The sequence below is a fragment of the Diospyros lotus genome, chromosome 9 (assembly GCF_014633365.1).
Source record: "Diospyros lotus cultivar Yz01 chromosome 9, ASM1463336v1, whole genome shotgun sequence".
Lineage (NCBI taxonomy): Eukaryota > Viridiplantae > Streptophyta > Magnoliopsida > Ericales > Ebenaceae > Diospyros > Diospyros lotus.
Genome location: NC_068346.1, coordinates 8,646,839 through 8,660,728, shown reverse-complemented (window position 1 = coordinate 8,660,728; position 13,890 = coordinate 8,646,839). Strand labels below are relative to the sequence as shown.

Genomic DNA, 13,890 nt, shown 5'->3' with positions numbered 1-13,890 from the left:
AAACCCACTGGGGAAAACTTCCCCACATCTGCCAAGATCTGGGCCAACTTCACATCGTGTGATTGTTGCACCCTAATCTGTTCCATCACATCAGGTTGTACCCTTAGGTACGAACAATACCCCGTAGGTCTCTCTTCGGGTCCAGAGATAGATAACTCCCCCATCTGACTCAAAAGCATCCATTCCTGGGTCTTCATAGCCGCCATATAAGCCCCTCGGCGACTCAATGCGTCGGCCACCACGTTGGCCTTCCCCGGATGGTACAAGATCTCACAATCATAGTCCTTCAAAAGCTCCATCCACCTACGTTGCCTCATGTTCAACTCCTTCTGGGAGAAAAGGTACTTTAAACTTTTATGGTCAGTATAAATCTCCACCTTCTCTCCATAAAGGTAATGCCTCCAAATCTTGAGAGCAAACACTACTGCCGCTAACTCCAAGTCATGGGTAGGGTAGTTCACCTCATGTTTCTTCAATTGTCTCGAGGCATAGGCATTCACTCGTCTATCCTGCATCAATACACATCCGAGACCTGAGTGTGACGCATCACTGAAGATGGAAAATGTCTCTCCACTCCTAGGAATAGCCAATACTGGTGCTGAGGTTAGCCTCTTCTTCAACTCCTCAAAGCTACGCTCACAAGCCTCGTTCCATTCGTACTTGACTCCCTTCCGAGTCAACTTTGTCATAGGAGAGGAAAGCCTAGAGAAACCCTCAATGAATCTTCTGTAGTAACCTGCTAGCCCCAAAAAGCTCCTGATGCCGGTCACTGTAGTCGGTTGTGGCCACTCAATCACTGCCTTCACTTTTTCAGGGTCTACTGAAATACCCTCACCAGATACTACGTGTCCCAAGAAGTCAACCTGTCGCTGCCAAAAATCACACTTACTGAACTTGGCATACAACTGCCTCTCCCTCAGCCTCTGCAATGCCAGCCTAAGGTGGGTCTTATGGTCCTCCAAACTCGGCGAGTAGATGAGTATGTCATCAATGAACACTATAACAAAGCTATCCAAATACTCTCTAAACACCCTGTTCATCAAATCCATGAAGACTGCCGGGGCATTAGTCAACCCAAATGGCATGACCACAAACTCGTAATGGCCGTACCTAGTGCGAAAAGCAGTCTTCTTTACATCTTCTTCTCTGACCCTCACCTGATGGTATCCAGACCTCAAGTCAATCTTCGAAAAGACGGATGCTCCACGTAACTGGTCCAACAAGTCATCAACACGGGGGAGGGGATACTTGTTCTTCAACGTCACCTGATTCAATTGCCGGTAGTCAATGCATAATCTCATGGATCCATCCTTCTTCCTCACGAATAAAACTGGAGCACCCCAAGATGAGGCACTCGGGCGGATGAATCCCTTCTCAATCAATTCCTCCAACTGCACCTTTAGCTCTTTCAATTCATTTGGAGCCATCCTGTAAGGAGCCCTAGAAACTGGCTGCGTACCTGGTACTAAGTCAATAGAGAATTCAACCTCCCTCGATGGCGGCAATCCTGGCAACTCTTCAGGAAATACATCGGGAAATTCACAGACCACCGGAATATCTGGCAATTCCATCTTGTCCTCATTACCAGTCGTCACTAAAGCCAAATATGCTTCGCAACCATGTCGCATTAATTTCTCCGCCTTCATCACCGAAATCAAGGGTGTGGAGCTCATTGGTTTAATGCCTCTATACACAACAATTGGCTGATGAGGCAACTCAAAATGAATTACCTTGTGCCGACAATCAACCTTAGCATAGTGTTGGGATAGCCAGTCCATGCCCAAAATAAGATCAAAATCTTTTATGTCTAGCACCACCAAATTCCCCGGAAACTCCTTATCGTGCACCATGATTTTACAATCCCTATACACCTCACTACCCACCATTTTCGTATCTCCCGGAGTAGTCACAATCAAATAATATGGTAACAATGTACTGGAAATTGGAATATGACATACCACCCGAGGTGCAACAAAAGAGTGTGTGGATCCCGTATCAAATAAAACACAAACATCAATATCATATAAGGATAAGATACCTTGCACTGTGTCTTTCCCTTGCTCTGCTTCAGCTGTAGTCAAGGCGAACACTCGCCCTTGGATGTGGGGTCTATCAGCATCTGCGGTGCTCTGTCCTGATGGTAGTGCCAATGATGGTGCCATCCCCTGAAGTCTAGGCACTGACTGCCTCTGCCCAGATCTATCACTCTGATACCCCGGCCTTTGGCCCCCTCGCTGAGGTGGCACTGAGCAAACGTTGGCCTTATGGCCCTTGCGCCCGCATTTAAAACATGTCACCTCCTGGCTACCTACTCTACCTGACCCTTGAGGGCAGTCCCTCTGTACGTGCCCCGCCTGAACACAAGTGTAACATGTCACCCCTCTGTCGTAGCGGCATGGGTCACGATGCCTCTTTCCACATGTCTTGCATGGGGGGATGTCTGGCGTGCCTCTCGAAGGCCCTGGTGCACCCTTCCTCTTCCTGTCATTGCCCTGGCCCTGGGCTGAGCCTGACCCCCTAGAAGCTGTCAGGGCTGCTCTCAGCTCGCTCCTCTCCCTCTCAATGATGTATGCCCGATGTACCAGTGTAGAATAGTCAGTGAACTGCGCACCTGCCAGCTGAAATCGAATCTCCACTCGTAACCCTCTCAAGAACTTGGTCGCTTTCTTCTCATCAGTGTCTACTAACTCGGGGGCAAAGCGTGCTAGGGAGGTGAACTCCTCTTCATACTGAGCCACTGACATGTTGCCCTGGGTCAACTCGATGAACTCGTATGTCTTCTGGCTACGAACCCAGGCGGGAAAATAATTGGCGTTGAAGAGCTCCCTAAATTCAGCCCAAGATGGCTCCCTGTTCCTGAATCGCAGTCTGGCCGTCTCCCACCACCTCTCAGCTGCTCCCCGAAATAGGTATGTGGCCAGCTGTACCTTCTGTGCATCAGTGCATCCTATGGTCCGCAGATGTTTCTCTATTGCCATCAGCCACTCTTCTGCAACCAGAACGTCGTTTCCCCCTCTGAATTCTGATGGCCTGAGTGCTATGAAGTTCCTCACCAACTGACTGCCAGCATTACCATCCATACCCTGAGGCTCGACCTCCTGCTGCACTGGGTTCGACGTCTGACCACTAACATTTTCTTGTAAGACTGGCTCATTCCCTGCTACCGGCGGCGCCTGTCCTGTCCTGCCCTGATGGGCCATGAATTCCTCGAAATGCCTCAACATGGAAGCCATCGTGCCCCTCAACTCAATAACCTCTTGGCGCAACTCTGCCACTGAATCTGTAGGAGTAGGCGATGCTGGGGGTGGTGTAGGGTTAGGTACAGGTGCAGGCTCCGGAATGGGATCATGACCTGGAGCAAGAATTGCCCGGTAGCCTCGGGCTCGTGTCGGCGGCCTTCCTCGACGTCCACTCATTTCCTGTACAACCAAAAGACCTTTTAGTACTCCATCTTAACTTAGTCTCACTAGACTACTAAACACACATCTACTCTACCCACCAATCCTAAGTGTACAGAGACTCTCCTCACTCCTATACCTAACCTCGCTCTGATACCAAAACTGTAAGGGCCCACTCCCGAATGTGCCTGCTAGCATAGGACATTCGAAAGGAGGTCATCACAAGGATGATATAGAACAATACCTCATAATAAACACACACATTTATCTATTTTCACGCAGCGGAATATCAATAACTTTCGTTACAAACCAATGTTGATACATCTAGGCTCTTAGGCCATACAAACCGAATATGAGGCTCTAATGTAAAACAACAATTTAAAATCTCATCAATCTTCCTCACCAAAACGCAACTAGGATCTCCGAGTTGAGTGCCTCTGTACACCACTACCCTTGGGTTGTAGTCCCACTGGACTCGCCCTTAATGACTGCTTTACCTTTACCTGGAATGGCATAAGAAGATCAAGTGAGCCACAAGGCTCAGCAAGTTCTAGTACAAAGGAGCAGTATGAAGAAAGAGAAATCATGATGATACCGAGAGGAGTGTACAACGACTTCATATCAATATTCGATTATAGAAGTCGGAAATCATATCTCATAGAATTATAAATTTCAAATTTTTGTTCATGTATAATCATACAAGTGCATACATCATAAGTATAAGTCCCATAGGCTCATAAGCCACGATGCAAAATATGCGTTAATCATCATATCAGTAAATCAACACATAATGTATTGAGCACAACCTGCCGGGCTATGGCCACCTCGTCCCGCGTCAGGCGCTCCTAGGGTACCCTTTATTTCCGCGCAAAATAATAAGTGCGCTAAGAACATATATATATATGAGCATCATGTACATGTATGCATCATGTATGCATTTACCAGCAATGTAAAATTTAAATTCTCGTTCTCAATATACATTTAATACCATTGAAGAATGTTATGGCAAAAATTGTTATTTTTCCACCATACAATCGCTCTAATACATTAAGTAAATGTTTAATTAATATTAATAAAAATTTTCGGATGGGTACTGTAGCGGGGTACTATACGGATACGGTATGGTACTGTAGCAAGATACTGTATGTATACTGTACGAATACGGTATTATACTATAGCGAGGTACTATATGGTATTGTATCGAAATACTGTATAGGTACTGTATGGTACTGTATCGAGATACTATATAGGTACTGTATTGAGATATTGTATAGGTACTGTATCAAGATACTGTATGTATACTGTACGAATACGGTATTATACTATAGCGAGATACTATATGGTATTGTATCGAGATACTGTATAGGTACTGTATGGTACTGTATCGAGATACTGTATTGAGATACTGTATAGGTACTGTATCGAGATACTGTATAGGTACTGTATGGTACTATAGCATCCGAATTTTTCACACATTAACTTGGTATTTTTCCACAATTTCATGGGACATTCGGGTATAGACATTAATTATCCAGACATCATTCACATATAAGATATACCAATAAATATACTACAATGAGCAATGAAGGTGAACAAACTCCCATCATAATGGAGGCGAAAAATGCCATTCACAGAATAATATTGGGGTGAATCAAACCCCTTTTGAGACATCAAATAGACTCACAATATTTAGGAATTTTTATACTATGTAGATAAAAAAAAATTAATAGAAATGCTATACATGGAAGGGGAGAAAAATAAAAGAAGAAGAAGAAGGGATACTTGCCTGAGGATGAATAAATCAAGATGAAGCACCCGCACAGAAGCTCCAATTGCCACAGAAAATTTAACAGAATAGAAGCAGTAGAGGAGAAAAAAGAATGCGTATCAGATGAGGAAGAAGAAGAGGAAGGAGAAGAAGAAGAAGAATAGAATAAGAAGAAGAAGAAGAAGAAGAAGAAGAAGAAGAAGAAGTCGGGAGGGAGAAGAAGAAAAGGAAATAAAGATGAAGAAAAAGAAGGTGTAAAAGAAGAAGTGAAAGAAGAAAGTAGGAGTAAAGGAAAAAGAAGAAGTAAAAGGAGGAGTGAAAGAAGAAAGGAGAAGTAAAAGAGGGAGTGAAAAAAATAAAGAAGAAGTGAAAGAAAAGGTAAAAGAAGAAAAAGAAATGGGGGTTGAGAAATAATGATGCGTAGATGGTTTTTTTTTTTTTTTTTTTTTTTTTTTTTTTTGTATTGGGCTTAAGCCCAATAAATGGCCCATCTTCTATTTCCTTAAAGGCCCAAGCCCAACTCTTAGCCCACTTGCCTTAAATAAATTGAAGCCCAACTCATTATCCCATCCATTTAATTTAAACTCATACATACAAGCCCATAGATCTATTTCAACATTAAGAATCAAATTTGCTCAACTTATATAAAATAACTAAAATAAGTTAATATATCATTCTAAAATTCTAAACCCAATAATGGGTCGTTACATTAAGAGTTAATAGAATCGTTACTGACTCGAAGAAGAGGAAGTTCTGTGATGTTGTTGCATGGCCTGGATGCAACGTCGTAATGCACTTTTCTGAGTCAAATTTATTAAATATGCTGTGGTGTCTAGAAATACTTGTGTGAATCCAGCCATATGTGGCCTCTAAAGGAGTCCAATGCGAGACAAGAAGAGGGTCGCAGCCCATTGACGGGCAAAAGAGCAGAGCCGATGAATGTCAAAAACGAGGGGGGAGGGGGCGAGGGGCAGCATCAAAACGGGGGAGTCCAAGGGGAAATCAGATAATGCTTTTGGGAGGTAATTAATCGATTATATTGTTGCGGCTGTTCGAACCCAATACAAGTAAAAGATGCACAACTTTGACCACTATTTTTCTATACGGGAATCAGATTCCAGATCTGGATGTTTAAGGGTTTTGAAATTGGCTTTAGAATAATGATATTGCTACTGAAATAGACTGGAATTAAAATATCAACTTTAATTGCTTAAGAGATCCATAATAATGGTATATATGCATGCGCGACACCACAGTTTTGCAAATTTGCATTCCCATTTAACTTACTGAGGAGATCTTAACAGTACACTTAATACAGGATCATATTTCAAACAAGATCAAGCCCAATTTATATATACTAGAAATATAGAATTATATTATGCTGGAACGAATATAATGGTCAAAACACATTAAACATCCTTGCTGCCTTTCTCCCTTCCTCCAGCCAGCAGTGAGCCCTCTGATTGCTGATTATGAATTCGATTATTATACATAATAATAATAATGTTGTAGTCACAGTGCCTGGAGGATGACTGGAACTCCGTGTTGAGGCCGAACGGTGAGGACCTTAAGCGGCGAGTGAAGGTAGGACGGCGAGAGGGTGAACTTGTAACGCTGCAGAATCATAGAGAGGGCGATCTTCGCTTCCGTGGTGGCGAAGTTCATCCCCACGCAGAACCGAGGCCCGTAGCCGAATGGAAGAAACGTCATGGCATTGCCATTGGTGGCTTTGGCCACTCCCTCTGCGAATCTCTCCGGCTTGAATAGATGCACGTCCTCTCCCCATATCTTGGGATTGTGGTGCAGCGCTAGGGGTGGAATCAGCAAGTCAACGTTGGGTGGAAGAAGCAATTTCCCCAGTCTAACTTCCCTTTTCACTCTTCTTGCCACGTTCACAACAGGGGTATAAAGTCTCAAGGTCTCATTGATGATCATGCCCATCTATATGCATGCATAGAAGATCAAAGTTAAAGGTAGGTTGTGAAAAACACAAGCGATTAATTTGATTTGAATTTTGAAGCTGAGCTATATATATATATATATATATATATGATGATGATGATGATGATGATGATGGATAGGCGTACTGTTTTCAATCTTGCAACGCCTTCCGGGGTCGGATTTTCCCGGCTGCCAAACGACTCGAGAACCTCCGTCCTGGCTTTGTCTTGCCAGTCGGTGTGGATTGCGAGGAGGAGAGCGGTCCAAGAAAGCAAGCTCGTGGTGGTGTCTTGTCCGCTGTTGTAGAATGTCTTACATTCGTCGATGATTTCCTGTTCGGTGACCCTCTTCTTCTGGTCCGGGTCGTGGCTGGCCCTTATAAGTGATCCTAGAAAATCACTTCCCGATTTGTTTTCATCATCTTCTCCAGGCTTCATCTGCTCTTCTCTTTTCTTTATGATATCTCTGATGGAGTCTTGAATTGCCTTGTCCAGTTTGTCCGCTTCAATGTCGTCCTCCGATTTCATGAATCTCCTGCGTTCCGAAATTAAAGTAAACAAAACAGAGTTATAGATCAACATAATGTATGCAATATCTTCTCTTGATTTCTTTGTGTGATTCGATTGTATACCCGATTAGCGGGAGGCCAACTTGAAACTGTTTGCGGGAAATAAGTTCCGCCAGCGTCTTCAACATGTCGAATATGTTCTCCCCTTCCTTGTAACTGCTTCCAAATGCCGTCCTCGAAATCACTTCGGACGTCAGAACTCTGAATTCTTCGTACATCTCTACCTGCTTCCCGTCCTGGTGTCGCCATCTCTGCAGCATAGCTTCGACGCTTGCAGTCATGGCGGGGATCATATGCTTCAAGCTCTCCGTGTAGAAGGCATGGTTGGCCAGCTTCCGCAGCTTCAGCCATTTTTCCCCTTTGCTCGACAGAATCCCCTCTCCGATCAGCTTCTTCACGTAGCTCGGAATATCGCCTCTCGGGTAGGCTCCCTCTTTGTCTGTCAGTATCTCCTTGATCAGCTCCGGCTCCGTCACAACCAGCTGCGGCTGAGGCCCAAACCAGTTGAGAAAATTGTTTCCTGCATCGCATGTTCCAATCCGATAATTAGCACATAATCATCATTAATTATGAATGCAGTTTAATTAATTAATCACATATATATGTAGTCTGACTGACCATAAAGCTTGATCCAAGTGTAGATGTGAGGCTGCATTCTGGGGAGTATGTCGTGAGACAGATCCATGGGCTTGTTCATGGCTTCCTTGGTCATGGCGATCATCTCTTTGGTGGTTCCGTAGAGGAGCTTATAGGAAGGCCCCTTCACTCCCTGCGATCTCAGCGCTTTCTCTACGCGCATTGGAGTCCACCATATCTTGTGCAGGAACCTGGCCACAGGGAAGAGAAGGCACAAGCAGCTCAGGCCAAGGACGACGATGAAGATCATGGCAGGCTTTATTTGCAGGTCGATCTTTAATTCTTTTCCTGTGGTACAGAGAACCTGCAAATGTGCTGTATTTATATGCTTAGGTAGCATGCATTTTGGTGAATGAATCTGTGAAGACAACCAAACGAATTATGAAAACATAATCTGTTGTGTGTGTTTAGATCCTCAGACTTGGTTCCTATTATGTTGATCGCTGTCACGTTTCTGATATGAGAAGTTATTTGGTGGGTTTTTTTCTTTGTTATTTCAGATGCTCAGATTTGGCTCACTGTTAACTGATCAATGTTTAATTTCGACAACTACTTAGAAAGAAACAAAATACAGGTCATCCTGTTTGTTGTTTGTCCTATTTTGCCCTTTCGGTTGATGATTAGTGTTAAAAACTACGATGGGTTCTAAGTCTTTTTTTTTTTTAATATTTTGCCAAGGATAAATATAATATTGGCACATCAAGTATGAAAAAATGGGCTGCTTGATAAGCTTTTTCTCTATGATGTGACTAATAATTTTATTAAAGTTTCATAAGGTTGAGCAGCATTTAAATATTGGTATAAGGCATAAAAATGTCCATCAACTTTAGATAAAATATTATTCGGGTCTCTTAATTTTAAGTTAAATTTATTGTATCCCTCAATTTTTAATTTCGAACCCACACACTATATTTACTGGATCTTAGGTGTGTGATTATTATAAAATTGAAAGTTGAGCGCCACAATAAATTAAAAATTAAAAATTTAGAAACATAATAAATTTAACTTAAAATTGAGGAGGTCAAATGACATTTTATCCAAAGTTAAAAAGGCATTTTTATACCTTTTGCCTTTAGATATTATTTATAAGTAGTCATGTTTAGATAGAATTACTGAGAGAATTGGATTGGAAACTTAAATTTGAATTCTCCAAACTTACAGCAATACCACTGATCATTAAACTATCATTTTTTTAATTCATCATTATTTTTTCTTGATAATAGGAATTATTAATAGGCAATCTAAAATAACTTTTCATACCTAGAGAAAAAAAAAATAAAAAAGAGACTTTAAGTCAACTCAAGGAATACTCTTATTTGTAGTAAAATCAGAGACACACCTAATGAATTATGCGTATACATATTCTAATATTAGGGTTATTCATGAGTTAAGGTTAGTTTACATTTTATATATACAAATTAAAAGTTTGTCTTTGTAAAATTATATCACTTAAACTTAATAAGAGATTAATTGAAATTAACGTGACTTAATTAACTTGAGATCTTAAACTCGCCAATATTATTATTTGGTTACAACTCTTGTATAGTCACCCAATTGTTATTAGTTTTATAAATTTAATTAAACCTAAAATAAAATCTAAACCATCCCAATTACATATCTAAGACATGAGGAATAAACTAAAATGGAAACAAACAAGCAAAGTGTGAGCTAAGCACGCGTATAGAGGTGAATGGCATGAATAAAGGGTACAGCTAGGAATGTTAGATTTTCAATTAAAGACTGGACAACTAGCTAGGATGAGTACACTAGGGGCGGTAAATTTTTCAGAGTTCAACTATAGGGTTAGAAAATAGCTTACAGAATAAGGTAGAGACAGAGGGCTTTGCACGCAGCCATGGGAGAATAGAGAAATGAGGGAGGCGAGGGGCAGTCATGAGAGAAGGAAAAGAGGAGAGAGGTGAAGGTTGGGTGAGGGTATTTGGGTCTTTTTAATCCTATTCGGTAAGTTCATTTGTAAACGGTCAGGCAATGTAGAATAATCCAATTTTTCATTAGCTAAAGTTATGATGTTGAAATGGAAATTGTGTCAAAATTTAGTTATCAATAAGGGTTGACAACTAAGAAATTATATGAGTACTAGGGGTGGTAGATTTTTCATTGCATTAAATTATGTCATGGAGTTGTGTTAAAATTTAGTTATTATGAACTATGAGATTATATCCCTATAAAATACAAAGACTAACTCATGTAAAAATTGAATGGTTTGAAGACGTTATAGAGTAAAAAGCAAATTTGATAAATTTTTATACAAGTTCAAAAGTATTTTTCTCTAATTTTTAATTTAATAAAGAGCACTCCACTTCAAAATTAAAAAAATAATATTATAAACCTATTACAACCTCATGGTATCGAAATATAATGATGTTTTCAATCACATGATTTAAATATTTCTAGAGACTACATGAGTTAAATGAGTAAAATAAGAGAGTATTAAGATTAGGTTCAAATGTTTTTTAAATCAAGATATAGAATAGTTAAAATATGGTTAGAAAGTATTTTAAAATTTTTATCAAATTATTTGTTAATTTTTTTGCAATCAATTGAGAATTGTATTTGTTTTGTCATATATTTGTTAAATGTATATAATAAGTATTGAGATTAAAGTTTTTTTTTATTAAAATTATCAAATTCATTCAAAATTATATATATTAACAGTAACAATAAATTTATAATTAAAATAATATTTTGTGATTAATGTGAATTATTAAAACATAAAAATAAAAAATAAGAAATAGTGTATCTGCGATGAAGATCGAAGGAAGGGGGAGATCTGCGAGAAAGGAGAAGATCGAAGGGTTTAAGAATGAGAAGATTGAGGGAGGGGAAGATTGAGGATTTAGCATGTAGAGAGAACGATTCATCTTTAAATCCATGGGAGCGCGGACTTCCTATATATTGAAATGGGTATTCAGGCTTCGTTTGGCAAAGCGGTTTGACCGCTTATAAGCTGTATCAACAGTTTTTATGCTGTTAAGAAAAGCTGGTGAGGTGTTTGGATACACCTCACCAGCGTTTAAGCTAAATAGCTTAAACGCCATTGGTATAGCGTTTTGCAAAAGCTATTGGGAGATAGCTTTTGCAAAAAGCTGTTTATTTAAAAGCTGAGTTGACCAAGTAATTTACCATTTTACCCCATCTTTTCACTGATTTTCAGCCATACCCTTCATCTTCTACCTCTGCCTTCCACCGCCTCCCGCCGCCTTCTTCTTCAGCACTTCCGGCTGCCATCGTCGGCCATTGCAGTCACCCCTACCCGCTGCTTCCCGTCAATAGTCGCCCCATCGGCAACGAAAGCTGCCCTCGCCCCAACCGCTGCTCCTATCGTCGCAGGCCGTCCTTCGCCCCACCGCTGCTCCCATCGTCGCAGGCCACTGTCGGCCGTGCCAGGCCGTCCGTCTCTCCATCGGCCGCTACCCGTCGCCGTCCTGCTTCACCTCCCCTCCTCCCCGTCCCCGTTGCTGTCTGTGCGATGTATATATATATGTATGTGTATATATGTATATATAACAGCAAACATTTATATATATAATGATATTATATATATTATTGTTATATAATATGTATAATAATGTTGTATTAATATAATTTTTAATAATTATATATAATTTATTAACATTTAATAATAAAATTTTACACCATTCAAATAACATGTCTATTTTTGTCTTTTTATCAAGTTATAATAGCTTATCAACTATTTCAAACCAAACACGTAATTATTAATTGATAGCTTAAAAGCATATTTATCCAAACAGATTATCAGCTTAAACGCTACCTAATTTAAACGCTATTACATGATTTAAACACTACCCAGCTTAAACGCTGTTAAGAAAAAGCCTAGCCAAACTAAGCCTCATTCTGCTGAAGTATGATGTCAACTCCAATTAAATGATTTGTTGGTTCTTTGGGAAGCTAATGAAAACAAACAGCCGCTTGTCCAGGGGACGGACGGAAGACTAGCGAACGGACGAACAAGCGGACGGATGGGGGAAGACCAGAAGATGAAAAGCGAGAAACATCGATGGCCGGCCGAACGGTGGCACTGAAGAAGATGAACAATGATAGTGAAGAAGAAGATTAACAAGGTGAGAAAAAGAAATGGGTAAGAATTTTATATAAGTAAATATGAATAATTTGAGTTTATTTATAAAATATTAAATAAATTTGTTTATGTTGACGTTTGGAATTGGTTAACCGTAATTCGTTGGTCCGTGATGATCAAATGAACAAGAAATGAGAGAAAGGAAAAGACACGCCGAGAAGTGTTGTATGGTTCGATCCGTGTTCCTCCGGGCGGTTGCCCCTTACAAGAACTCCAATGTTCAAGTGAGTAAGGGAGTAGGAAAAATGCAACATATCAGTAGGTTCGCAGAAAAAACATATATTGGCTCTAGAAAGAGCTTACTGATATAGGAGGAGGAGACGTCATTCCGTGCTCCTGCTTCGTGCATCTGCAGGTGATGAGATTGAATATCTGGTGCCTATGAAGATATCCAGGTGGCAGCAAGGTGCCGACGAGACCCCATTAATAAGGATGAGATCTGTCATTAATGAGAATGGCATCTAAGGCGGGCGCGCAAATACTTAAAAGAGGCTACACTGATGTTGTTTGCAGGCTAATATAGGGCCAGGATAGGACAAACATGGGACAAAAAATGGGCCGAGAGGATGGAGCCAGATCGGGCTTGGACGGCCCAATTAGAACAACGTATAGTCCACAACTGTTCTCTGATTATTTCGTAGCCTTCTTATTACGCGAGTTGATTAATTAGGCCAGCAAGTTGGAAGCGTTGCTGGGAGCTTGCCATCACCGTAAGCATCATCGGGAGCTCGCTAAAGGTATCACTGAGAGCTCGTTTAAAGCATGCTCGGTCTCGCGATCTGAGCTCAGATTTTAGCGATATGAAAGCTTACCCCGACAAACTTAGTTTTGGGCCTACTGGGCTTTGGGCGATCGGGCCGACTTGTTGGGCCTTAGGTGATCGGGCCGGCTTGCTTGGTCGAGTATAACTCATAAGGAGTAATGCGAGAAATATATATAACAATTTATAAAAAAATTAGATAAAAGTCACTTAAAGATTATTTTGTATATTGTCATTAACGATCATGTTAAAAAGTTCAAAATATTTCTCCTATTTTATCCTTTTTTTTTTATCTCTTATAATGATTAACAAATACTATTATATTAGATATAATTTATAAATGGGTAAGACTAATTAAGGGTAATAGTTAATTAGTTGTCTTGCTCAATAAAATTATTTTAAAATGAGAAATAATATAAATTACTTAAAAATATATTTATTAAAATTTAGCTATTATTATATTAAAATAATAATTAATATTATTTTTTTTATAAACTACTATAGATATACTTAATATCTAATGCACATTTAAAGAATCATAAATGAGAAAAAACCAAATCGGCTCATTCACAGGACCACAAGGTTGGTATTGGGATCGGAAGTCCGAGGCCTCGGCATACGAGGCAACCCTCTTCCGCTAGCGGCTTGGCCCAATCTTGCGTGCGGTTCCAGGTCTTCAATCGAATTATCCTCTTCCCT

The 13,890-nt window shown here is 40.4% G+C and overlaps 1 protein-coding gene across 1 annotated transcript; it reads right to left on the bottom strand.

The window, feature by feature from the left end:
• Positions 1-6,470: 6,470 nt before the first annotated feature.
• LOC127810302 (cytochrome P450 CYP749A22-like) lies at positions 6,471-8,651 on the bottom strand. Its single transcript, XM_052349690.1, has 4 exons — positions 8,294-8,651; positions 7,739-8,195; positions 7,254-7,641; positions 6,471-7,107 (listed from the first exon to the last, which is right to left on the bottom strand). The coding sequence occupies exons 1-4, from the start codon at positions 8,649-8,651 to the stop codon at positions 6,679-6,681; spliced, it is 1,632 nt and encodes a 543-aa protein (XP_052205650.1). The 3' UTR covers positions 6,471-6,678.
• Positions 8,652-13,890: the final 5,239 nt, after the last annotated feature.

Coding starts and splice junctions, on each gene's coding strand:
- LOC127810302 (XM_052349690.1), bottom strand. CDS start 8,651: ATGCTACCTAAGCATATAAATACAGCACATTTGCAGGTTCTCTGTACC. Junction 8,196..8,293: donor CACTTGGATCAAGCTTTATG/GTCAGTCAGACT, acceptor CATGCGATGCAG/GAAACAATTTTCTCAACTGG. Junction 7,108..7,253: donor GCGTTGCAAGATTGAAAACA/GTACGCCTATCC, acceptor GCATGCATATAG/ATGGGCATGATCATCAATGA.